Below are 24,106 nucleotides of genomic sequence, written 5' to 3'. Positions count from 1 at the left end.
AGTCAATCACTTAGATTTCTTAATTTATCAAATTAATTGCCTATGAATCAATTTTTGAATAAGTAGGGACAAGCAGATCTGAGTGACCTTGACGCAAAAAGTCATGTTTCTAGAAAAGGTTATCCTACGGTGGCTTGTCGTTTTAGTTTTATCAGTAATGCCTGCTAGCTGTCGTTTAGTCGATATATTGTAACTAACTTTCGGAACCTCGAAAGTGGGCTTCTCTGGCGGTGTGTAAAGAGCATGCACCTGCATATCCTATTGGAATGCGGTTGTCGTTTACACTTCTGAATCACTTTCAAGAAGCCCTAAATAGTTTTAACAACATATGTCAATAATTAATGGTCAATAATAGCGAAGTTTACGATAAGCACTTTAAGTGCTTAGACGTCTTTTCGCATTAAGCAAAGGATCAAACTTTGTTTGCATGATACTAAGAAAGGACCCGTCACTTTGTGACAAAAATAAAAGTACAAAAGTATTGCATACTTTCACAACATGTTGGAAAAAGGCGTTGTTTTATGTCCATTCGGTGTTGTGGTTTGTTGTGCAACTCGTTGTTTTAGTTGAAATGTTTGTCAGCACGCCTTTCCGCTCACTTGGCTTGTGATGGATTAATCCTCAATCCAATTGTAACGTAATGCAAAAATGACGTAGCGTTTTCTACTTATTCTTCTCTAAACCAAATAAGACAGCCACAGGATAGAATATATTCGCAAAGAGCATAGAAGATATTCAATCTGCTTCAGAATGCCTCACAAAATTTGTCTCCCTGTCAATATATTGTGTGCATGAACCGCGTCTTTTGGCACGAGTGGCACATGAGACATGACTGACATGGGAAATGCAATCACCAAAAAAACCAGTCATGCTTTAAATCATTTTACTTTTATTCTGCTTATCAACTTATTGAATAGTCGTATACTATACAGCACATTTCTTCCTAATTCTAACTCCTTGTGACAAACTCATTCGATTTAATGAAAATAAAGCGCTTGCATAATTGGGTGATCAATATAATATAAAAATAAACTCGAATGAAATATAAATTATTCTTAAAGTACCGCCCAAGAAGGAAGTCACAATGTCCTATATTCCTGAAACGACTGTTCGAACAAATCACAGCACCTTTCATATAACATAAAAAAAATGAAATCTAGATTTTTATCTGATAGCAGCATCGGCTAACATTGCTGCATTTTGTCGCGCAGGCAACAAGAACTAGACTATTTGCTGGTGTTATTTGTGAGTTCCAGTTCGATATTGATCAGGGTGGGAAAGCGGAGAAATATCAAAGTATGTAATTTGTTAGTTCGGTCTTTCTTTCTATTGAAATGCTATTTACTATTTTAACACTTTACAGCGTTCTCACTCCCATATCTTGACTGCCCCGTCCCTAGCTGCAGTCAGTCACCTCCAGTCAGTATCACCTCCATATCTTGACCAACATTTCCTTAGCTGCACTCTGTATCACCTCCATATCTTGACCAACACGTCCCTAGCTGCAGCCAACATCACTTCCATATCTTGACCACCCCGTCCCTAGCTGCAGTTAATATAAAATTCTGGGGCGACTTTGAGAAGGCAATGTCATTGATACATTCGTGGTGTCCCACAGGGGGCTGTGCTGGGCCCCTTCGTGGCATATCCTCATGTAACACGCTCTGTCGAGGCTTGCAGTAGACCTCCTGGAAAACTTCCGTCCCGTCTATCAGTCTTGACCTGGAAAAGGAAGTCAGTCATTCAGACATTCGTTATTTTATCTTATCGTTTAGGCAGGACTGCCTTATTTGATTGTGTATTTGATCGGAAACAAACTAACATGCTCAAGGATACAGAAACTTCTGAGAGAAAATAGAAGCCCGGAAGAACAATATCGCTGTCACTAAAAAAACTTTTCTGTTTTGTGTGCACTAGCAAGATCTTGACATAAGCACATGCCGGAGCTAGATGGGAGGGGGAGAATTCCAACTCGAATTGTACCGAGCTAAGCAAGCTATACCCCTATCTAACTAAAGCCCTTAGGATGCAAAAAGGAGTTTGATACTTGTGTTATAGCAAACAACCCAAACTTTTACAATCCAAACTTGTATTCATAGATCCGACATGTGAATCACGCGCGCACGAATAGCCAATCAGGAAAGAGATGGTGCACTAACAGCCATGTTGTCCCACAAATGTCCCACAAAAAATCGGCAATCGACGGCGAAAAGGTTGGTTTGAGATATTTTTCTGCGAATCTGGACAAGCAAATAAGCATTTTCCGGTTAGCGTAGAAAGTGCTAGCCCTGTTTTCTTTGCTTGGCCGCTTTTAGTGTAGAGTTGGGACTCAATTGAAAAACAAATTTACTACGAAGAAACGAAAAACAAAAAGCAAACAAACCACTTACAAGAGCAGTGTAAGTCCTACCATTAAACTTGTGTTTGATATTATACCTAGGTTACTTCAATTTCATATAAGAATGAGACTGTCGTTTGTATATTTACTGTAAATCTTGACGTTTGCCGATAAAACTTGTAGTTAGAAGTCGGTCGTAAACAGCGAATTCGGCTTTCTCTTCTGATTTTCCCCGCACTTAAATCACTGCATGTTGACAAAAATAGCTTTGAAAACACATAAACACTTAGTACCTACCGTAGAGAGCACCGCTTTATCTTATCATTTCCAATTTTTCGTATTTTAAGCTGGATTCGTGCCATTTCCATTCAACAACCAAACTCGTAGTTATCTATTTCTATGCTTCATTCTCACAAGATTTTCACCAAGCTTGGAGAACAAGACAAGTTTCCATCATGTTAGGTTACTGTGTTTTATTTTCCAAGTCGCAGGAAAACCCCTATAAACGTCTGTATTTAAAATAACTCCGGGCAGGACTCACTGACCTCAAAAGGGGTTCGGTAGAGTTAAAACATACAAACCAACATACAACCAAAACATGTCTTACTTGTACTGCAGCACTACGCTGTTTAGGTTGTCCGTGGCCGCGCCCGCCACCATCTGGGAGTGCTCTGGGTACGAGAGATCCCACATCCTGATGCGTCGATCAGACCCGGCGGTGAGGATGAAGGGCGTGGCGTCCCCGGGACTAGAATACAGTGCGTGGACAGCATGCGGCGACACCTGGAGGGAGGGATAGGTTGTGAAAACATCTCATTCTACACCCTCGAAAAATATAACAAACCTGATGCATTCATTTTCATCTACTGAATAAAGCATCTAAAATACTTGATCAATCAATCGTGATGGCTTTTTTGAAAACATAAAGAAGGGAGTCTTCTTTTCTTTTCATAAAATCTGTATTGGGCCGGTATGGAAGCATCCTTGGATACGTATGTGGAAAGGACTCACATCAAGACTTTCCTGAGGAGACGGGGTTCCTGTGGTTACCTTTGTTTGGGACAGCGGTGGTGTATTGCTGGCCCACAGCGTTTGTCGTCTCGCCCCAGTCTCTAAGTCCCAGATGCTCACTTCATTGTTTCCCTCCACAGCGGACACAACCCAGGACTGCTCGGTCGGATGGGTTGCCAGGCGGCGGATTCGGGCACCTGGTAATGAGATGGGATGTTATGCAGCCACCACGCTCAGAAGGTTTGGTAAGGTAAGAAAAGGTCCATTACTCTGGTCATACATTAATATATTAACTATAAGTACAGTAAAGGACAATAGATTCGCCCCCTCCCCCCCCTTCCCTCTAAGAAAAAAAATGACCCTAAGCAAAATTCCATGGTTTGTTGTGAGTTGTATGGCAGTAGCATTAAGCTTCCTCCACTCGACCACGTGGTGTCTGGGCCATGTAATTCATCATCCCAAATAAGGTGAATAATGTATTTATGGGGACAAGCTATATGGTTAAATGGGTCACTGTAGCCTTCTAGTCATCAAACCCATGGCAAAATATACAAACTGGCGTACCTCTGGGATGGGAAAGACTGGTAATAGGCAGCTGGAAGCGCAGGTCCCAGCAGACCAGGTTCCCTGTGCTAGTGCCGACCGCGAGCCAGCAGTGGCATGGGTCTACCACAAACGATGTAATGAGTCCTGCCGCAATAAGACACACGGTCAAATATGCAGAAGCCAGTGTAACACAGGATCATCAAAGAGCTTTTAAATACTTAATAGAAATTACCGTGAGCCGGGTTATTCGCTAGTTTCCAAGCCATTGCTCCGGATCTCAAGTCCCATCCGCATATCAAGCCGTGAGACGTGGCGTAGGTGAGAACGGATTGGGAACCAGTGTCGAAATGCGCCATGTCGACCACGTGACCCTCCTCTGAGCGGTTTATTTTCTTTTGATAGACTTGTAGTCGAGTGGGAGGTAGCTGTGAGCTCTGCTCGATCCTAGAAATCAAAACAAGGACTTCTAGTCGCTTTTGTTCTGTGTCCAAATTTTCGTAATTGATAGATATAAAATTACCTGAATATATTGAGGAGACCTTCATCGGAAGCGCAGGCGATTGAACTAGAGCTCTGGCAGAAGACAAGCGCCTTCATCTTACACCCTGTGAATGATTTAACTTCTTCTAGATGATACATAAATATGCAAAAAAACAAGCGCTTACATCTTACATCCCTATGAATTATTTAAGGTGTTTAATATGCTTTTCTATAAGTTGTATTTTTATTTGTCTCATCTCCTACCTTGTCTGCTGTACGTCTGTTTCGACTTGTCTCCCCTCCTACCTTGTCTGCTGTACGTCTGTCTCCACTTGTCTCCCCTCCTACCTTATCTGCTGTACGTCTGTCTCCACTTGTCTCCCCTCCTACCTTGTCTGCTGAACGTCTGTCTCGACTTGTATCCCCTCCTACCTTGTCTGCTGTACGTCTGTCTCGACTTGTTCCCCCTCCTACCTTGTCTACTGTACGTCTGTCTCCACTTGTATCCCCTTCTACCTTGTCTGCTGTACGTCTGTCTCCACTTGTATCCCCTCCTACCTTGTCTGCTGTACGTCTGTCTCCACTTGTTCCCCTCCTACCTTGTCTGCTGTACGTCTGTCTCGACTTGTTCCCCCTCCTACCTTGTCTACTGTACGTCTGTCTCCACTTGTCTCCCCTCCTACCTTGTCTGCTGAACGTCTGTCTCGACTTGTATCCCCTCCTACCTTGTCTGCTGTACGTCTGTCTCCACTTGTCTCCCCTCCTACCTTGTCTGCTGTACGTCTGTCTCGACTTGTTCCCCCTCCTACCTTGTCTGCTGTACGTCTGTCTCGACTTGTTCCCCCTCCTACCTTGTCTACTGTACGTCTGTCTCCACTTGTATCCCCTCTTACCTTGTCTGCTGTACGTCTGTCTCGACTTGTTCCCCCCTCCTACCTTGTCTGCTGTACGTCTGTCTCCACTTGTCTCCCCTCCTACCTTGTCTGCTGTACGTCTGTCTCCACTTGTTCCCCTCCTACCTTGTCTGCTGTACGTCTGTCTCCACTTGTTCCCCTCCTACCTTGTCTGCTGTACGTCTGTCTCCACATGTATCCCCTCCTACCTTGTCTGCTGTACGTCTGTCTCCACTTGTCTCCCCTCCTACCTTGTCTGCTGTACGTCTGTCTCCACTTGTCTCCCCTCTTACCTTGTCTGCTGTACGTCTGTCTCCACTTGTATCCCCTCCTACCTTGTCTGCTGTACGTCTGTCTCGACTTGTTCCCCCTCCTACCTTGTCTGCTGTACGTCTGTCTCCACTTGTCTCCCCTTCTACCTTGTCTGCTGTACGTCTGTCTCGACTTGTTCCCCCTCCTACCTTGTCTACTGTAAGTCTGTCTCGACTTGTTCCCCCTCCTACCTTGTCTGCTGTACGTCTGTCTCCACTTGTCTCCCCTCCTACCTTGTCTGCTGTACGTCTGTCTCCACTTGTTCCCCTCTTACCTTGTCTGCTGTACGTCTGTCTCCACTTGTATCCCCTCTTACCTTGTCTGCTGTACGTCCGTCTCCACTTGTCTCCCCTCCTACCTTGTCTGCTGTACGTCTGTCTCGACTTGTTCCCCCTCCTACCTTGTCTGCTGTACGTCTGTCTCCACTTGTTCCCCTCCTACCTTGTCTGCTGTACGTCTGTCTCCACTTGTATCCCCTTCTACCTTGTCTGCTGTACGTCTGTCTCCACTTGTTCCCCCTCCTACCTTGTCTGCTGTACGTCTGTCTCCACTTGTATCCCCTCCTACCTTGTCTGCTGTACGTCTGTCTCGACTTGTCCCCCCCTTCTACCTTGTCTGCTGTACGTCTGTCTCCACTTGTATCCCCTCCTACCTTGTCTGCTGTACGTCTGTCTCCACTTGTCTCCCCTCTTACCTTGTCTGCTGTACGTCTGTCTCCACTTGTATCCCCTCCTACCTTGTCTGCTGTACGTCTGTCTCCACTTGTATCCCCTTCTACCTTGTCTGCTGTACGTCTGTCTCCACTTGTCTCCCCTCCTACCTTGTCTGCTGTACGTCTGTCTCCACTTGTCTCCCCTCCTACCTTGTCTGCTGTACGTCTGTCTCCACTTGTTCCCCTCTTACCTTGTCTGCTGTACGTCTGTCTCCACTTGTATCCCCTCTTACCTTGTCTGCTGTACGTCTGTCTCCACTTGTCTCCCCTCCTACCTTGTCTGCTGTACGTCTGTCTCGACTTGTTCCCCCTCCTACCTTGTCTACTGTACGTCTGTCTCCACTTGTATCCCCTCCTACCTTGTCTGCTGTACGTCTGTCTCCACTTGTCTCCCCTCCTACCTTGTCTGCTGTACGTCTGTCTCCACTTGTTCCCCCTCCTACCTTGTCTGCTGTACGTCTGTCTCCACTTGTCTCCCCTCCTACCTTGTCTGCTGTACGTCTGTCTCCACTTGTCTCCCCTCCTACCTTGTCTACTGTACGTCTGTCTTGACTTGATTCCCCTCCTACCTTGTCTACTGTAAGTCTGTCTCGACTTGTTGATCAGGCTCTTCCCGTCAAGCTTCTGGAGATCCCATAATTTCACGGTTCCGTCATCCGAGGCGGTGGCAAAATACATGAGGTCCTGGCTAACTTGAAGTCTGTAAGTCGCAAAAGGTTGTAAAAACCATAACTTTCTTCTGTTGAGACATCCAAAGTATGACACAACCTCAACCATACCTGTTGATAGCAGCTTTATGCTCGTGTAGATGTGCCACCAAAAGCCCCTTCGGTGACCACCTAAAATGTATGTCATAATGTGTACTTATTAGCGATAGTTCCTTCGGATGCCACAAAACAGGGGTGGGCCAAGTCCCCCCTGCCTTTTTCCCCCACCTGCAGAAGGAATGTATGGGAGTTAAAATGCACAAACATTCCTCCTACCACATTCCTACTACCCCCCCCCCCCCTTCCCCAGGTAATAGGGAACCCCTAAAAATACTTATTTACAAAATTGGTACTTATCACCAACATCTCATTGAAACCGCCATAAATTAATTTCTTGGTAAAGGTAAATTTGACTCCACAAAATCTGTATCAATAGTTCTTAAACTTTATTTTTGAAAAAAAAAAAATCAAGAAATCGCATTCTAAGACGGCTAAAAATGGGCCTTTGCTGTTTCCCGTGACCTGTTGACCGTGAATTCACGCCAAATCTTTGACTTTTCTAGCGTATTATTTCGGGGCGAAAACTCGAGCTTGTCGGGCGTAACCTCGCGACATCGCCTTCAAATTTTCGGGATCTGATAGATATTTATGCCATGTCATAAAGTGTGTGAGGAATTTTCGATTTTCGACCGAAGAGCGCTTTTATAGCACTTTTTCTATCCAAATTTCGCCAGAAATGAGTGTTCCAGCTTTAATTCGTGATATTTTGTTGACATTGTCAAATAACAAAAAGTCCTCACACATTTTGGTAGATCATCTATCTGTCATTGAGATGCAATTACGTGCAAGTGCATGCGCAATAACGCGAAGGTACATTACGCTCTAGAGTAATCTCCGTACTTTTGAGTTTGAGGCCCCAAAACTTAGTTATCGCAAAAAATAAAACTTGCAGGAGATAATTCAATCTTTTATCTTTTATTTGATATATAGTTTGTACATGTAGTGAAAATTGCGGCGCGACAATATTTTTTTTTCGCGGACACGTCGTTTACCTTTACCGAGACCTTAAATTGCACAGTGCGTAAGTATTTACATCATAAGTTTACAAAGATAGGGAACTCTGTTGAACACAACGGGTTATCATATTCAACTAAGAATATCCTGATCAGAAAGGATTAGAGGGGTTTGCGAATGAAACATACCTTTGCAGCGTCTGCTTTCGTCCTTCCGACAGCACACTCCCGATTAATGACTTCTCTTTCATATCTGAGGAGTACAAAATAGCTACCTCAAGTCCTGCTTCAAGAAACGATTACACATTAAAGGAACCGAATAATTCATCAGATATGGCGACTTTTACCAGCAGCAAACTCATCCCGCTTGTGGTGAACCAGCTTCCTCAGCTCGATCTTACATCCCGCAAACCTCGCCTGCGTGCCATTCTGAGGCTGGTCCTGTTTACCTAGCGACGAACTCGACTCATTGCGCGTCGGAGAGACTGGGCCTGAGGGGCTGCGCGGTCGTGTTGTGACGTCAGGAGTTTCCTACGTATAAGGTGGACACGTGATTAGTTACTAAGTTAGGTGCGAAACTATTGAACACTTTTTTCGTAAAAACTCGTAAAGACCTCTTACAATCTGCGTAGATTTTAAAAATGTAAAATGCTGTTTTAATATAGCGCACCTCACAAGTTACGGAGCGACTGTATAAAATCAGTACAAAGATACGGACTGCTTCATGCAGTTCGTCACCATAAGGTCTAAATTAAAGTAATTTGAAGTGATTTGAAGTAATTCCATAGACCGCCCTCATAAATTCCAAGCGAAAAAATACAATTAGGATTTTGTCAGTCAAAAGCCTTGAAATATTTTCATTGATCTACACATTGATGGCTTCCATACCATCCATACCATCTCACTGCAATGCCTTTACCAATCAAAGTCTTCAAAAAGAATAGCGTTAAAGATTCAAAACTGTCCATGAAATACACGTTCGCCCATGGATACAGAACAATAATTTATGTAAACGGGTTATGCGGGTTCTATGTTATACCTGTACAACCAAGGAGAAGGGCTATTGAGTTTTTACATCACGTCCCGTGAGGCAAACAATTGCTGATGTCCGGTTTATTAAGGTTTTATATCAAGGCTGTTAGGCGAGCTATTTCTGACGTGTCCGGGATATGCAGGTTTACCTGTACGGCCGCTGGTACAGAGTAGGTCTTAGTGAGCGGTGATTTTGGCCGCGATGCGAGGTCAGGCTGCGACCCTCGCCTGTCCGCTGTCGTTACTGCTGTAACAGTATCCACGACGCCAAACATCTGATGCCACTCAGGGTTCTGTTGAGAGACGATTCATGGTTGTCAGCCATTAAGACTAGGGGCAAGCTAGGGGATTTAGGGCAGCGCTTGGTTATAGAATGTCAAGGGCACAGATGATTCAGGATAACGCTAGAGTCAGGAGATGTCTCAAGTTTGGTGCGACAGTTCAGGTAGGGGCGTGCCTTGTTAGGGTATCATGGAATCTTTAGTAAGCCCACATAGGCGTATCAATTTGTCAGACATGAAGGGGGAGAGAGAAGGGAGGGTGCTATTTCGAAATCTCAAAAGTCTCAATTAGTGAACTTTGTCAATAAAACAAAGCAAGAATCACCCATACTCTTGGAAACGTAATATTGTAACGTTATAAGTTTTATACTTGGGGATCTTTATAGCGATCGGGCACTAAATATATATTTTAACAGTTAGTAAATTTTGCATATTTGCACCAGGTAGGTAGGCTCTTCCACGAATATTATATACATTTACCCTGTCCTCCCCTCCACATCAAGGTACTGTAACCCGCTATCTAGTTCAGCTCACCGTGACCTGCTCAACAGGCGCTTTTCTGTTCTTGCTTCCTCCCTTCTTCCCCATTGTCCCCCCGTTGTCAGGGACTTGCTTGACTAGGTCTGCATGTCGCCTGCGCACGGATTTTCCGCACAGTTTGAGGTCGATCTCGCCACGTAGAACATCTTCATGTTTTCCAGGCTGGTCCATCACACTGTTGAAAAAAATAATTCACGATAAATATTAACTTTTGGCGGACTCCGATACAAGAGTGGAGACGGGTTTCTCATGAGAAGCATTCAAGATTACAACGAAATTAAACTTAATTTCCTCGAAAATAACACCGATCAAATATAGCTTCAAAGATAGCATCTGCTTAAAACTGACCTAGAGAAATTGGCAGGATAAATGAAGATGCAATATCTACGGACTTGAATAAAACCTGATTGAATATTACCCGTACCTGCTAGCCTTAGAGCGGTGTAATTTGATCATGATGTCCCTAAGAAAGAGCAGTTTGTCCTCATCGTCCTCGGTGATTCCCTGTGAGTGCAGTTTCTTGAAGACTGGCACTAAAGGCTCCTCGATCTCAGGGTAGCTTGGCCTCTCGCCTGGCCGGCACACGTTACGCATCAGCTGGCGGTCCTGGAGGCTGCAAGGGCATGGGGGTCAAGCGATGCACAACACAATGAACGCGCTGCATAGAGGTCTTGCACTCCTAACAGTCGACCACAGCACAGTCGTTCTTACCTCTGTCACGCATGGAACTGTTTGCAAAGTTACACTGCTAGCAGAGCTTTTCTTTCTCTTTGGCACCATGAGGGCGAGTGAGTATGTAAGCACGTCACTGAAGATGGTACCACGAACCATCAACTTCAGTGGTTGTTTTAAGTCTCGCAGTACAGGTCATATTGAAATAAGAGACCTAATACTTAACGCCCTTGTCGAAGAAGATCCACAGGCCCAGGCAGAGAGCCAGGTTTATACACCTTAAAACAACCTGACCTGGTTTCGAACCAGATGCGTACCTGTCAAAGAGAGCGGCGATGTGTGTTGACTTGACGATGTAATCGTACACTGATCTGTTTATCGCCTCCTTCAACACACTCACAAGAATAACCTGAAATAAAGACCGCGAAAAATTACACAAGAGACAGTGTTATGCACTCACTAGAATAACTTGATAAAATACCACGATAGCTAACACAAGAGACCGTCTTGCGCACTAGAAACTTTAGCAAAAAGACCGCTCTAGTGTTTTGCGCACCTCCTGGTCGACTTGTATGATGGGCTGCTTCAGGAATGGCTGGAGAAGAGGCAGAAGGTTGCAGTGAACGTCCGCAATATTGAGGGTGCGCGCAACTGCTGCGACGAATCCCACTGCGCCATAACGAATCCACATATTCTACGAGACAAATTCACGAGATTAGAACTAGCACTATGAGGAGGAACAGAGCCCTGTGGGCCAAGTTCCCTAGATTAGAATAGACAAGGAGACAACGAGGAGGAACAGAACAATGCTAGAATCCCCTTTGTAGTATCACTTTGTGATGTGCTCTCTTATACACGTTTGCTTTGGTTGCTTTCCCTCTCATTTTAATTTATCAGCACAGCTTAACTCCAGGGAACCAATACCCCCCCCCCCCCCAAAAAAAAAAAAAAAAAAAAAAAAAAAAGAGACGAGTCGTATGATCGTGGTCCTGAGGTAATAAGAAACGAGTCGTATGATCGTGGTCTTAAGGTAATCAGAGCATGCGTATGACCGTGGTCTTACCGGATGGCAGAAGAAGGGGACGATTTCAGAGACAAGTTCGTGCAGCGTGGGTTTCTGCAGAAGGCCAAGTTCAGCCAGACACGTCAGCGCGTTCAGGGCTTTGCACACTACGAACTCCTCCGTGTCACTCAATCCCTTCGTAATAAACAGGAATGATCTTGTTTTATTTGGCGGTAATATTCAAAAGGGACCCAGTTCGATTGTGTAGCGGCTACAAATCCTTCGTAATAAACAGGAATGATCTTGTTTTATTCGGCGGTAATATTCAAGAGGGACCCAGTTCGTTTGTGTAGCGGCTACAAATCCTTCGTAATAAACAGGAATGATCTTGTTTTATTCGGCGGTAATATTCAAGAGGGACCCAGTTCGATTGTGTAGCGGCTACAAATCCTTCGTAATAAACAGGAATGATCTTGTTTTATTCGGCGGTAATATTCAAAAGGGACCCAGTTCGATTGTGTAGCGGCTACAATCCCTTCAAAATAAACAGGAATGATCTTGTTTTATTTGGCGGTAATATTCAAAAGGGACCCAGTTCGATTGTGTAGCGGCTACAAATCCTTCGTAATAAACAGGAATGATCTTGTTTTATTTGGCGGTAATATTCAAAAGGGACCCAGTTCGATTGTGTAGCGGCTACAATCCCTTCGTAATAAACAGGAATGATTTTGTTTTATTTGGCGGTAATATTCAAGAGGGACCCAGTTCGTTTGTGTAGCGGCTACAAATCCTTTGTAATAAACAGGAATGATCTTTTTTTATTTGGCGGTAATATTCAAAAGGGACCCAGTTCGATTGTGTAGCGGCTACAAATCCTTCGAAATAAACAGGAATGATCTTGTTTTATTTGGCGGTAATATTCAAGAGGGACCCAGTTCGTTTGTGTAGCGGCTACAAATCCTTCGTTATAAACAGGAATGATCTTGTTTTATTCGGCGGTAATATTCAAGAGGGACCCAGTTCGTTTGTGTAGCGGCTACAAATCCTTTCGTAATAAACAGGAATGATCTTGTTTTATTTGGCGGTAATATTCAAAAGGGACCCAGTTCGATTGTGTAGCGGCTACAAATCCTTCGTAATAAACAGGAATGATCTTGTTTTATTCGGCGGTAATATTCAAGAGGGGCCCAGTTCGATTGTGTAGCGGCTATAAATCCTTCGTAATAAACAGGAATGATCTTGTTTTATTTGGCGGTAATATTCAAGAGGGACCCAGTTCGATTGTGTAGCGGCTACAAATCCTTCGAAATAAACAGGAATGATCTTGTTTTATTCGGCGGTAATATTCAAGAGGGACCCAGTTCGATTGTGTAGCGGCTATAAATCCTTCGTAATAAACAGGAATGATCTTGTTTTATTCGGCGGTAATATTCAAAAGGGACCCAGTTCGATTGTGTAGCGGCTATAAATCCTTCGTAATAAACAGGAATGATCTTGTTTTATTCGGCGGTAATATTCAAGAGGGACCCAGTTCGATTGTGTAGCAGCTATAATTCTTTCGTAATAAACAGGAATGATCTTGTTTTATTCGGCGGTAATATTCAAGAGGGACCCAGTTCGATTGTGTAGCAGCTATAATTCTTTCGTAATAAACAGGAATGATCTTGTTTTATTCGGCGGTAATATTCAAAAGGGACCCAGTTCGATTGTGTTGCGGCTACAAATGCTCGGTCTCGAGCCATCTAACACTTCAGTAATCACGAAAAATTTTAAAAGTCATATCAAAAGTCATAAAAATTTTCCAGCCGGTTTGTATGTCTGGGGGGGGGGGTCTGATTTGGGCCATGTAACCCATCTATTGGGAAATGGGAGAGGAGTAAACTTGTTACATGCGGTGCCCATCAACCGTACCCATCGTACCTGTTCAAGTAGCGGTCTTAGCATCGCGAGACTCTGCCAGCCCACGTACGCGGCCACGCCCACTATGCTATCAAAAAACGCCCCCCTGAGCTGCCAATCACGCTTGTCATTCAGGAATGTAATCATGTGAGACAAGAGTACATCATTGGCTTTCTGACGACCGAAGAACACGCACAGTCGAGTTATGCCATTCTCTAGAAGAGTCTGTTTAACGATATTCTCAGGGTCACTCAGTAAAGTCACGACCTTTCGCTGGATGAGCTCATGTAACGCCTGCAACTCCGTGTCGTAGCTTCCCTAAGGGAGGAATTAAATAATAAGAGGTGAGCTTCTGGAAAGGTCCTGGGTACGCACATAAGAACGAGCTCGTGGTTTTAAGCGTTCACATGAACGCAAGCAGAATCAGCACATGGTTTAAGGTCATCACAAACCATCTCTTACCTGGTATTGTATGGGTGCATCGTCAACTTGGGTCTCCATGGAGGCGTTTGCGTAGTCTAGCTGAGCCATCTCAAGGAACTTGAGCGCGGTCTCTGCTAGTGATGCTATGCTCTCTGCGTACGCTATGCGCACAATGACCTCGGCATCTTGAGTCAGCCACGATAAACTAGCAAGAGAACGCTACGAAGTCAGCCATGATAAACTAGCAAGAGAACGCTACGGAGTCAGTCATGATAAACTAGCAAGAGAACGTTACGATGTCAGCCATGATAAACTAGCAAGAGAAACGCTACGGAGTCAGCCACGATAAACTAGCAAGAGAACGCTAAGGAGTCAGCCATGATAAACTAGCAAGAGAACGCTACGAAGTCAGCTCAAAATACGAGAAACATGCTCGGAGAAGCAGCCTTTTTGTGGTTGAGAAAAAAGAAACTGATCCAAGAGGATGATGACAGAAGGCAAAGACTCTGCTTCAGTTTGAGAGTGATTTGTGTTAGTGATTCACCGCTTTTCAAGTATTACTTGGTACCAATTTAGGCTGGCTTTGTGGTACTTAGTAATGGGGAGTGAATGGATACACATCTTAAAATATCAAGTCAATTTCAAGTGTTTCTGTTTACTAGCCGATTTGGATCATCGAGTTTGAAAAAGAAAAATTCAAGATTGGGAAACTCGCCTTGCCCATTGCTCATACCAATGCCCTACAAGCAGTTGTACCAACCTTGGCAGGATGTACTCAGGAAAGATGTTCGCATCGCTACGAGGAATATTCCTGACGAGGTGTAGACACTGAGTCAAAGTCTTGAGGCCCTGAGCCCGCACCTGGGGCAGCGGATCATTCACTAAGAACAGCATGTACGGTAGCAAGCGCTCCAAGATGACGTCATCGCTCACGTGGCGCGCTATCGTCAGCATAAGTTCCAGGGCTGTCAACTTTGATACGCAGTACTTGCACGTGCGAATGCACGACGTCAGGAGGGAGACTACTATGACTAGGCAGCCTGTCAGAAGTGAAAACAAATTTTTGAGCAAAAACACGGAAGGATGGGTGTTATCTGTATTTATCATAGGACAAGGACTGTACGCGCATTGTGATTGGCTTATTGGTCGTCGTGCATTCCCGTATGTCTCAATACATTTTACCGAATTTTGCATTGCCCTACGATAAATTTTCACGACCAAAAATGCCATATAAAAATGCCATTGCGAGGTTGATACGCTAAAGCTCAGGTTGGTATTTTCCGGCGCACGAGCTCCCTCTCGGTTAGAAACCTTCTAGTAAGCAACACAAAAGAGGTAGAAGAAAAAATGTAAATAAGCAAGCAAATGTTAAGAGATACAGATAACTTCTACAAGCATGTAAATTGGTCATTTTTTTTTCTTTTTAAAGGAAATTGAGCACAGAAAATCTTCCCCATAATACAACACTCATATAGCAACTAAAGAAGGACATACCATCTCTGTCTTGTCCAGGCTTCAAGTCTCCTGGGTCACCGGGTGGGAGCAGTTCTTGTAGAATCTGATTAATGTCCCGCTTTATCCTGCAAAGAATGTCAAAACCACTGTGTTACTACTCTTATACAACGACACTCATAAAACACGCGTTCTGATTAGTCAAGGGTCCACGTATTATTAGAGGCACATGTACGCTTGGCGTCAGTATGCGCGCACTCCCCAAAACTAGATAGTAACGTAAGAAAACATGTTCATTGTTATATGCAACAAATAAATTTCATTTTTTGCGCGTCTGTCCTCTAAAAGATACACAGAAGATGTCATGTACAAAAAAATATGCAAAAGGGTGGAGTCAATGTCAAGCTTTCTCTTGAATCAGGAAACATGTCTACCTGCTTATCTTTTCATCTGAGGTCAGGACAGGGAGGATGGCAAATCTTGTCATGTAGCCCTTCAAGAAGTCATAAAACTGCTCCGGGAAAACTTGACCTGGTCAAACAAAGAAGCATTAGACACATGGAAATACATGAACTGATAAGAAATTATCTATATCACTTTAGAAAATATTACTGTTACTGTATGCTTTAGGAATTACCATGGTATTACTCTTAGTTCTGTACCTTTATAAACTCTCATGTATTCTACTGCTGTGAGTCTTTGCTGAGGATCCTTCAAAATCATGTGTTCAACCATTTCCTGAGAAAGCAAGGGTACAGTGAGCTAGATATTTAAAAAAGGCTTGGGGTTTCTTGGATATTAGCAAAACAAATGTATAAACTACTCAAAGGATACATAGTGCTCATCTTGGTGGAGCAGAAAATATTATCCACATACCCTTATTCTGTTGTCCTCAATCTTGGAAAGCCCAGCAGTAGGGTAATAGTCATCCTTCTTGTATGCAAGCAGCTCAGAGAGATCAAAAAGCTTATTGCCATCTGTGAATAACTCTGCGATCACACACCTTGGAAAAAAAATATTACAATCTTATTACAATGTGGAATAATTCGTCCAGGAAAGGTGCAGAAAAGGAGAGCAGAAAATGCAAAGCAAATTAGTGATGATATGGTTGCATGCTGGAATGTTTAGTGGATGAACATATTGTATAATTTGCAGTAATCCATATTTTATTCCAACTTATGATTATGAAATTTCCATTAATAAAGTACACAGAATTGAACTTTGAAGTGAGGGTTGGGTTACCTGTGGTTCCACTGGACAAGGCAAACAGGGTAACACTTCAATAATACAGTTATGTCAATTGAAAGATCTTTAGAATTTAACTAGAAAAAAATATCTTGCTGTTATTATATAATCAGGGCTTCTGGAATTACGTGCTTGTGAGGAAGCGCGTAATTTGGCTTTCTTTGCTAAACCGCGAAGGCCTAGGACTTAAAAATAAAATACCGTTTTTAATTGGCTGGTGGCTAGAAGCCAATGAAAACATGCCTAACATATTTTCGCGCAAAAAATTAACCTTTTCAAGTTATTTCGTGCTTTCCTTCGGTACAAAATGTAGTTTGGGCGTAACAGTTGATATTCCGTGTAATTTAGTGCGTAATTCAGTAAAGAATCCTGCAAAATTTTGGTTTTTAAGGAAACGTATTGCAAAATCCCGCATAATTTAGCACGTAATGATTTATTTTCTGCGTAATTTAGCGCATAATTTAGCAAAGAATCCCGCGTAATTTTGAGTTTTTTTCCGCGTAATTCCAGAAGCCCTGTATAATTATATCTTATGTGACACTCATCCAACATATCATATAATTATATCTTGTGACACTCACCCAACATATTATATAATTATATCTTATGTGACACTCACCCAACATATTATATACTTAAATCTTATGTGACACTCACCCAGCATATTATATAATTATATCTTATGTGACACTCACCCAACATATTATATAATTATATCTTATGTGACACTCACCCAACATATTATATAATTATATCTTATGTGACACTCACCCAACATATTATATACTTAAATCTTATGTGACACTCACCCAGCATATTATATAATTATATCTTATGTGACACTCACCCAACATATTATATAATTATATCTTATGTGACACTCACCCAACATATTATATAATTATATCTTATGTGACACTCACCCAACATATTATATACTTAAATCTTATGTGACACTCACCCAACATATTATATATTTATGTGACACTCACCCAACAGAGAACACATCCATGGAAGGGGCAAGGTCACCTTTACGATGCTGCACGAGATCCATATCAGGCAGACTAGGGCCACCCTGGACCTCCCCCATACTAAACGGCACTCCACTTGTCGCCAGGGATTCAGCTTGTCGAGCATCCAGGAAGCGTTCTGGTGCCACATAACAGGTGCGCCGTCTAGAGGTATCGAAGTAGAAGTTGAAGTCTGCTGGGTTATCCTCGGGGAGATAGGCTGGCTTAAAACTAGCTATATCAGAGAGTAACGCCCAGTTCCAGGCTGTGATCATGATGTTTTCAGTTTTAATGTCTCCATGGCAGACCTGAGAATTGTAGAAAGAGTCAGACATTGTATACTAATCTAACAGTTTGTAGGAGACATGGACAATGATAATAATACACATTTTAAACTTTTTACAGATTCTTGATGCACAAATATCTTTAGAATTCCTTTGTAAAGCAATGGATTCACCCTTGTTTGCCTCCTTTGTAAGGCATACTTATCCTTACCATGGCAGAGTGGCATTGTTCCAGAGCAGACAACAGCTGGAATGCTATCCACTTTTTCTCTACAAGATTTAGAAATGGCCTTGTGCTGGGGAACAAAATCCAAGCATCAAACAAAAACTTTAAAATAAACATCAGTTTCCTGTCATTTGGACAGATTTCCTTATTGCATAACCTATCATAATCACATCATAAAGTACAGTATCATATGGAAAAAGGATAGTCTTTGACAATCTTTTAATGAGAAACAACCCACTGCAGCAAGTACAGGGGCACATTCACCCAGGGTGCCCCTCTAGGTTATAACCCTGGGACTTACAGTTGAAGATAGCTTTCTCACCAAGCTTGTGTATCACCTACACAACTCCCCATGTTATATTTACCTGATTCTGTCATACAGGTTATCCTTGATGTACTGTCTGATCAGTAGGCTAGCCTTGTCAGTGAGGATGGACTTCTGAAAAGGCAGCACATTAGCTGCATTGCCAAGCCGCACTTTGATATTTGTCAACTCATCTTGATATGTCTTCAAGGGCAGTGAGGGGTCTTGGATGGCAAACACTTTAACCACACACAGACCTTCCCTGAAACAGACACAATATTGTACAAACAAATTGAACAGTTAACAAAATTGTTTGCTAAGCATGAGCTTAGTTACTGCTACAGTATCACAAATATTGTGTGTAATGTTAAAAATTAAGGAAAGTGATCAAAACTTTACTTTAGAGATTGTTTATTTGATATCTGATGGAGAGATAATTTTTTTTTTCTGGAAGGTTACGTTGTCTTTAGGCCATGGATAACTGGTATATTTTGTTCTATAGGCTTGCCTGCACAAATGATTGGGGGAATTTTGCTATCGAGTTCTTAGGGGAGGTAATCAATTTCCCCTAATACTTTTGTGGCCAATTTATTTGGTATTTTTTCCCCTAGATATTTGGCTAGCTCAATTACGTTTTAGTGGGTCTTTCACCCACTAATGGCTGGTTCCTTATAGATCTGTGCAATTAAATATAATTGAAAAATTGTCCCTAGACTAGGAAAAACTATACGTATTAGTGTGTAGCCATGATGACAGTCAGCAGCGCCATATTGGCTGCCTCGGTTAAATTGCCTCCGTAAAATTCGTTTGTGTTTCGTGTTGTTCTCTATTGAAGCGATCCTTATGTTGACTCCATCACTACATAAGAGGCCGTTGGGCCTAATGGTATACCTTATAGTCCATCTAGCCAACTTATGGCTGACCTGTGGCCGTTGGCCTCTGCTTGTTGACCTTTCATGTATGTCCGGTCGCCATCTTGAAACTCGAAACGATGCTACCTCGTCCAGAGTGACATACAGCAGTGCCGTTCTCAAGTCAATCGGCAAAACACAACCAAAGGTGCGTGTTCCTGAGGATTTATGGGAGACCCTTCACGATCTGGGTATCAGGAAAGGTTTTCGATCAAAACGAGCCAGTCGCTGCCGCCGCCATATTGGTTCTGGTACCCCTGTGGCCACAGGGCCCCTGACAGAGGAAACTGTATTGAGTGTCCCCTCTCCTATTGCTGCTCCTGATAGAGGTCCAACCTTGAATGCCGCTTACACGGGAAAGGGAATTGCTATCCCTATGCTGCTTGTATGCAAAGCTCCATCTATTTCACCCAAAATCGACTAACTTGACGGCTTTATCGCTCACAACTGTGTGGATATCGCTTGTATAACCGAGTCCTGGCTTACTCCTGATGTTCTGGACCCTCAGCTCAACAACTTTACGATATTCCGCAAAGATCGCGTGTACAGTTCAGGGGGTGGAGTTGCTGTATACGTGAACAGTGAGACCCCATGTAAAGAAGTGAACGCCCCGGAGCTTGTTGATTGTGTTTCAGAGTTCCTTTGGTTGCAGTTAAGACCTGTGCGCCTCTCTAGATCAGTCTTAAGCATCTTGCTTGGAGTCATCTACCATCCTCCTCGAGCATCCACTGATAATAACACCAAGCTTTACGAGCACATACAAAGTGAAGTAGACCCTTATATGTCTAAACATCCTGACTGCCTGGTGTGGGTCGTGGGTGATTTTAACCCCACCTTCACCAAGATCTTGCCGTCCGTGTTTAAGCGCTCTTGCGGTCTGAGTCAAATTGTTGATGTACTGACTAGAGACACTGGTATATTGGACTGGCGCCTAACTAACCAACCCAAACTGCCTGATAAGCCTGTCCAACTCCCGAAATTGGGGAACAGTGACCACTATTGTATATTAATACGACAAGGACCTCGCAGAAAGCCACCCAAGAAAACCATCGGGCGCCGCGATAAGCGTGATAGCAGAATAACGGAGTTTGGGAGATGGCTAACTGCTCACTCGTGGGATGAATTATTCCTCATGACCTAGTGTAAGGAGAAATTTGAGCTCTTTCACAGTACTCTGACGGAAGCATTCAATAAGTACTTTCCTATCAATACTATCCACGCATCTCCCTCGGATAAACCCTGGATTACACATCGGATTAAACACGCTATTTCTAAAAGGCAACGAGCCTTCTCCAGGGGTGGCAAGGGCTCACCAGCCTTCCACTTGTGGCGTAAAAAAGTTCAGCGGCTAATTAAATCTTGTAAGCGCACCTTCTATGAGAGAAAGGTCGAGGCCCTCAAAGAGTCTAACATCAGTCGTTGGTGGAAGGAGGTTAAAGCTTTATCTGGTGGCTCCTGTCGTAACGGAAAGTGGTACGATCAGCTCCTTGTTACAAGTGATTCCAACCCTCTCGAGTCTCTGTGTAGCAGGATGAATTCCTTCTTTGTCGGGCTGACCTATGACCTCCCCCCTCTAACTACTCGCGATGTGGCATCCTTTCAAGTTGATGAAGTCCCTGCTAGGTTACTTGCCACCATCCCGGAGGTTGAGCGAGCCCTATCTGCCACCAAGATAAAAAAAGCACCCGGTCCCGATGGAATTCCTAATACCATCCTGAAGACCTTCGCCTTCAAACTTGCTCCGGTCATATGTGACCTTTACAACAGCTCGCTAACTGATGGCTTCTTCCCATCTCTTCTAAAGTTTGCTATCACACGTCCTCTCCCTAAGTCCAAGCCTGCCAAGTCCGTGGAAAACGATGTAAGACCTATCTCCCTAACGTCACAAGTCGCCACCATCCCGGAGGTTGAGCGAGCCCTATCTGCCACCAAGATAAAAAAAGCACCCGGTCCCGATGGAACTCCTAATACCATCCTGAAGACCTTCGCCTTCAAACTTGCTCCGGTCATATGTGACCTTTACAACAGCTCGCTAACTGATGGCTTCTTCCCATCTCTTCTAAAGTTTGCTATCACACGTCCTCTCCCTAAGTCCAAGCCTGCCAAGACCGTGGAAAACGATGTGAGACCTATCTCCCTAACGTCACAAGTCGCCAAGATCATGGAAGGACTAACACTTTCGAGAATGCTCCCCGTTGTCTTAGATAAAATAGATAGTAAGCAGTTTGCAGTTGCATCTAAATCTACGGAACAGGCTATTGTCTTTATTCTACACCTTATGCTTGAGGCCCTTGATCTTGGCAATTGCTCGGTTAGACTCTTTTTCACGGATTTCAGAAAAGCATTCGCTTTAATTGACCATCACATCTTACTAGATAAGTTAAAATCACTTTATGTTAAAACGGCACTTTTGCGCTGGGTTGCAGCCTTACTACAAGGGCGTTCGCAGTCTGTTTGCCTTGATGGTAAAACATCTTCCTTGCAACTACTTAACGGGGGAATCCCCCAGGGTACCAGGCTTGGTCCCATTCTCTTCTGTGTAATGATCAATGACTTGGTCAGGACGTAGCCCCCGCGGGCTAAGTTCATGGACGATTTGACTGTTCTTGAGGTGGTACCTAGAAACTCACCATCCCTCCTAGGACACATTGTTAACGACATTCAAGCATATGCCCTAAAGAATAACATGCGCCTTAATCCATCAAAGTGCAAAGAAATGTCTGTTAGCTTAGTTGCAGTTGGCAGCCCATGGCCGTAAGCGGTAATACCATCGATCGGGTGCAGTCGTTCAAGCTGCTTGGCGTTCTGCAACTTCATAATTAAGAAGGCTAACAAAAGGCTTTATGCTCTAAGAGTACTTAAGAAATGCGGCCTAAATGCCATAGAGCTGATAACAGTCTACCGGTCACTTATCAGATTGGTCATTGAATATGCGTCTACAGGCTTCGCGAACCTTCCAAATTATCTGTCTGATGCCCTAGAGAATGTTCAGAGGCGCGCGCTCAAGATCGCTTGCCCAGGTCGTAGTTATGAGGGTTCACTCACGCTTGCAAACCTTCAACGTTGCACGAGCGAAGAAAAATATTGCATGCCAGCGGTTCGTTTCCAGAGTCAAACCAGAGAATCCTCTTTTTTCTATCATTAAAGGGCGTCACATTACACATGATTCAGGGTATAACCTCAGGTCTAATTCTACATCGTATCAGAGGCCTACTTATACGAGTCGTTTCAACAAGTTCTTTACTGTTAAATATGCTGATTACATTTGATTAATTGTACTTTATTGTAGTACTTACTTGTATCTCTGACTCACCTGTAATCCAGTCTATACTGCGAAAGGTTGAATTAAACTTATTATTATTATTATTATGATTATTGTGCAACTATTTTTATCTAAATTGAGCCCTTCCCTCAATATAATATATGCCCTGTATTAAGAGCTAAACAAAGGAAGGCATTAACATAACAATTTGAGAGAGATAGCAAATATTTACAGATCCAAAATAAACAGATGAAAAAATGCAATTACTGGTCCCTATGTGTACTTACTTGTGTCTTGCCCTTGCTACTTTGAAAAATCTTGTGCTTCCCAAGCTAAAAAATACCAAGTAGAGAAGATAATGAATCTCTAAATCTTTTTCCCCTTAAATACAATAGCCGAGAAGTTTATGGTAGATCATTGACTATTCATCACTATTCATCACCAAAAGATATGGATTAAAATGAGCAAATATAGACACCTAATGTGAACAATTCAGAAAAAGACTTGAAACAATAAAATAGAAAGTTAAAAATAAAATGCATTTTATCTATGCCACAAAAAAAATATCAGATAAAAAATCAATAACCGTCAATCCAAGTGATTTTAACTTATATTTTTGTTGTGCAGTGTGCGATGCCAATTCATAATGTACTTTTTTATATTATGCATAAGGTGAAAGGGATAAAAACAATTCAAATGGTGAAAAAACAGGAATTTATAAGGATTAAGAAGAGTACTGAGTTATGTTTTAAATGAAAAAATAGGATTAATTTTTATTTCTATAAAGAATACTTTTATCTTTCAAATATTGAAACTAAAAGCATTGAGAAGGAAAATAAAAAGAGGGATTGCGTGAAAAGATATAGATCTTAAAAATTAACATAATGTGATATTGAATAAGAAAGAGATCAATTGATAATATGACAGCCAAGGTAGAAACAAAGCTAAATTATAAAAGGATAACATCAACTACTACATACGGCAATACCAAGGCTAAATTACGTCAAACTGTAGCACTTATTTTACTATGTTTGCCTTGAAATGGAGACTTTTCGTATATTCGGGAAGGTAATTGTTAAATGCAAGCCATCAACCAAATTATAAAAAACACATGTTCATTTCCGTACTTGGGAGCTTATCACTAACGCGAAAAGTCGCCACAATCGAGATGATAAATATGTAACAACATGTCAAAGTAAAAACTCATAGATCGAAACACTGGGAAATGCTCACATTTCTTAAGAGTCTAAATCTATTGATGATAAATAACTGCTTTACCTTCGGTCGAACTCATAATCGGGGAGGTCGCTAAAATAGTGGTCTACACTCAGAATCTGTGAGGGAGCGATTCCAGTGAGTTGATTTCCCATGGCTAAAAATGCCCGACTATCATCCCAAGCTCCCGGCAGAGAAGTAACTGCTTGGCTGTCTACATCCTTGCTATTGTTTTTGTCAAGGGGTTGCCATTTTAAAGGAATTGTTATTTTCAGAGCTCACAGGAAAAACTCGTGAAGTTTTGACTGGAGATCTAAACATTGACTGAGCGACCG

General features: G+C 42.8%; 1 protein-coding gene across 1 annotated transcript; it reads right to left on the bottom strand.

Moving 5' to 3' along the window:
- Positions 1 to 872: 872 nt before the first annotated feature.
- LOC5511260 (phosphoinositide 3-kinase regulatory subunit 4) lies at positions 873 to 24,106 on the bottom strand. The gene is made up of 28 exons (XM_032380524.2): positions 23,835 to 24,106; positions 22,844 to 22,888; positions 18,445 to 18,645; positions 18,065 to 18,149; positions 17,552 to 17,877; positions 16,191 to 16,317; positions 15,977 to 16,052; positions 15,749 to 15,845; positions 15,357 to 15,442; positions 14,623 to 14,902; positions 13,902 to 14,067; positions 13,461 to 13,757; positions 11,601 to 11,735; positions 11,094 to 11,231; positions 10,855 to 10,946; positions 10,290 to 10,478; positions 9,860 to 10,040; positions 9,194 to 9,337; positions 8,360 to 8,543; positions 8,202 to 8,265; positions 7,072 to 7,131; positions 6,862 to 6,992; positions 4,416 to 4,500; positions 4,128 to 4,339; positions 3,914 to 4,039; positions 3,389 to 3,546; positions 2,946 to 3,121; positions 873 to 1,722 (listed from the first exon to the last, which is right to left on the bottom strand). Exons 1-28 carry the CDS (start codon positions 23,924 to 23,926, stop codon positions 1,515 to 1,517), a joined length of 4,161 nt encoding a protein of 1,386 aa, XP_032236415.2. The 5' UTR covers positions 23,927 to 24,106; the 3' UTR covers positions 873 to 1,514.

Source organism: Nematostella vectensis, chromosome 3, assembly GCF_932526225.1.
Source record: "Nematostella vectensis chromosome 3, jaNemVect1.1, whole genome shotgun sequence".
NCBI classification, from domain to species: Eukaryota; Metazoa; Cnidaria; class Anthozoa; order Actiniaria; family Edwardsiidae; genus Nematostella; species Nematostella vectensis.
This window is presented reverse-complemented; position numbering and strand designations above follow the sequence as displayed.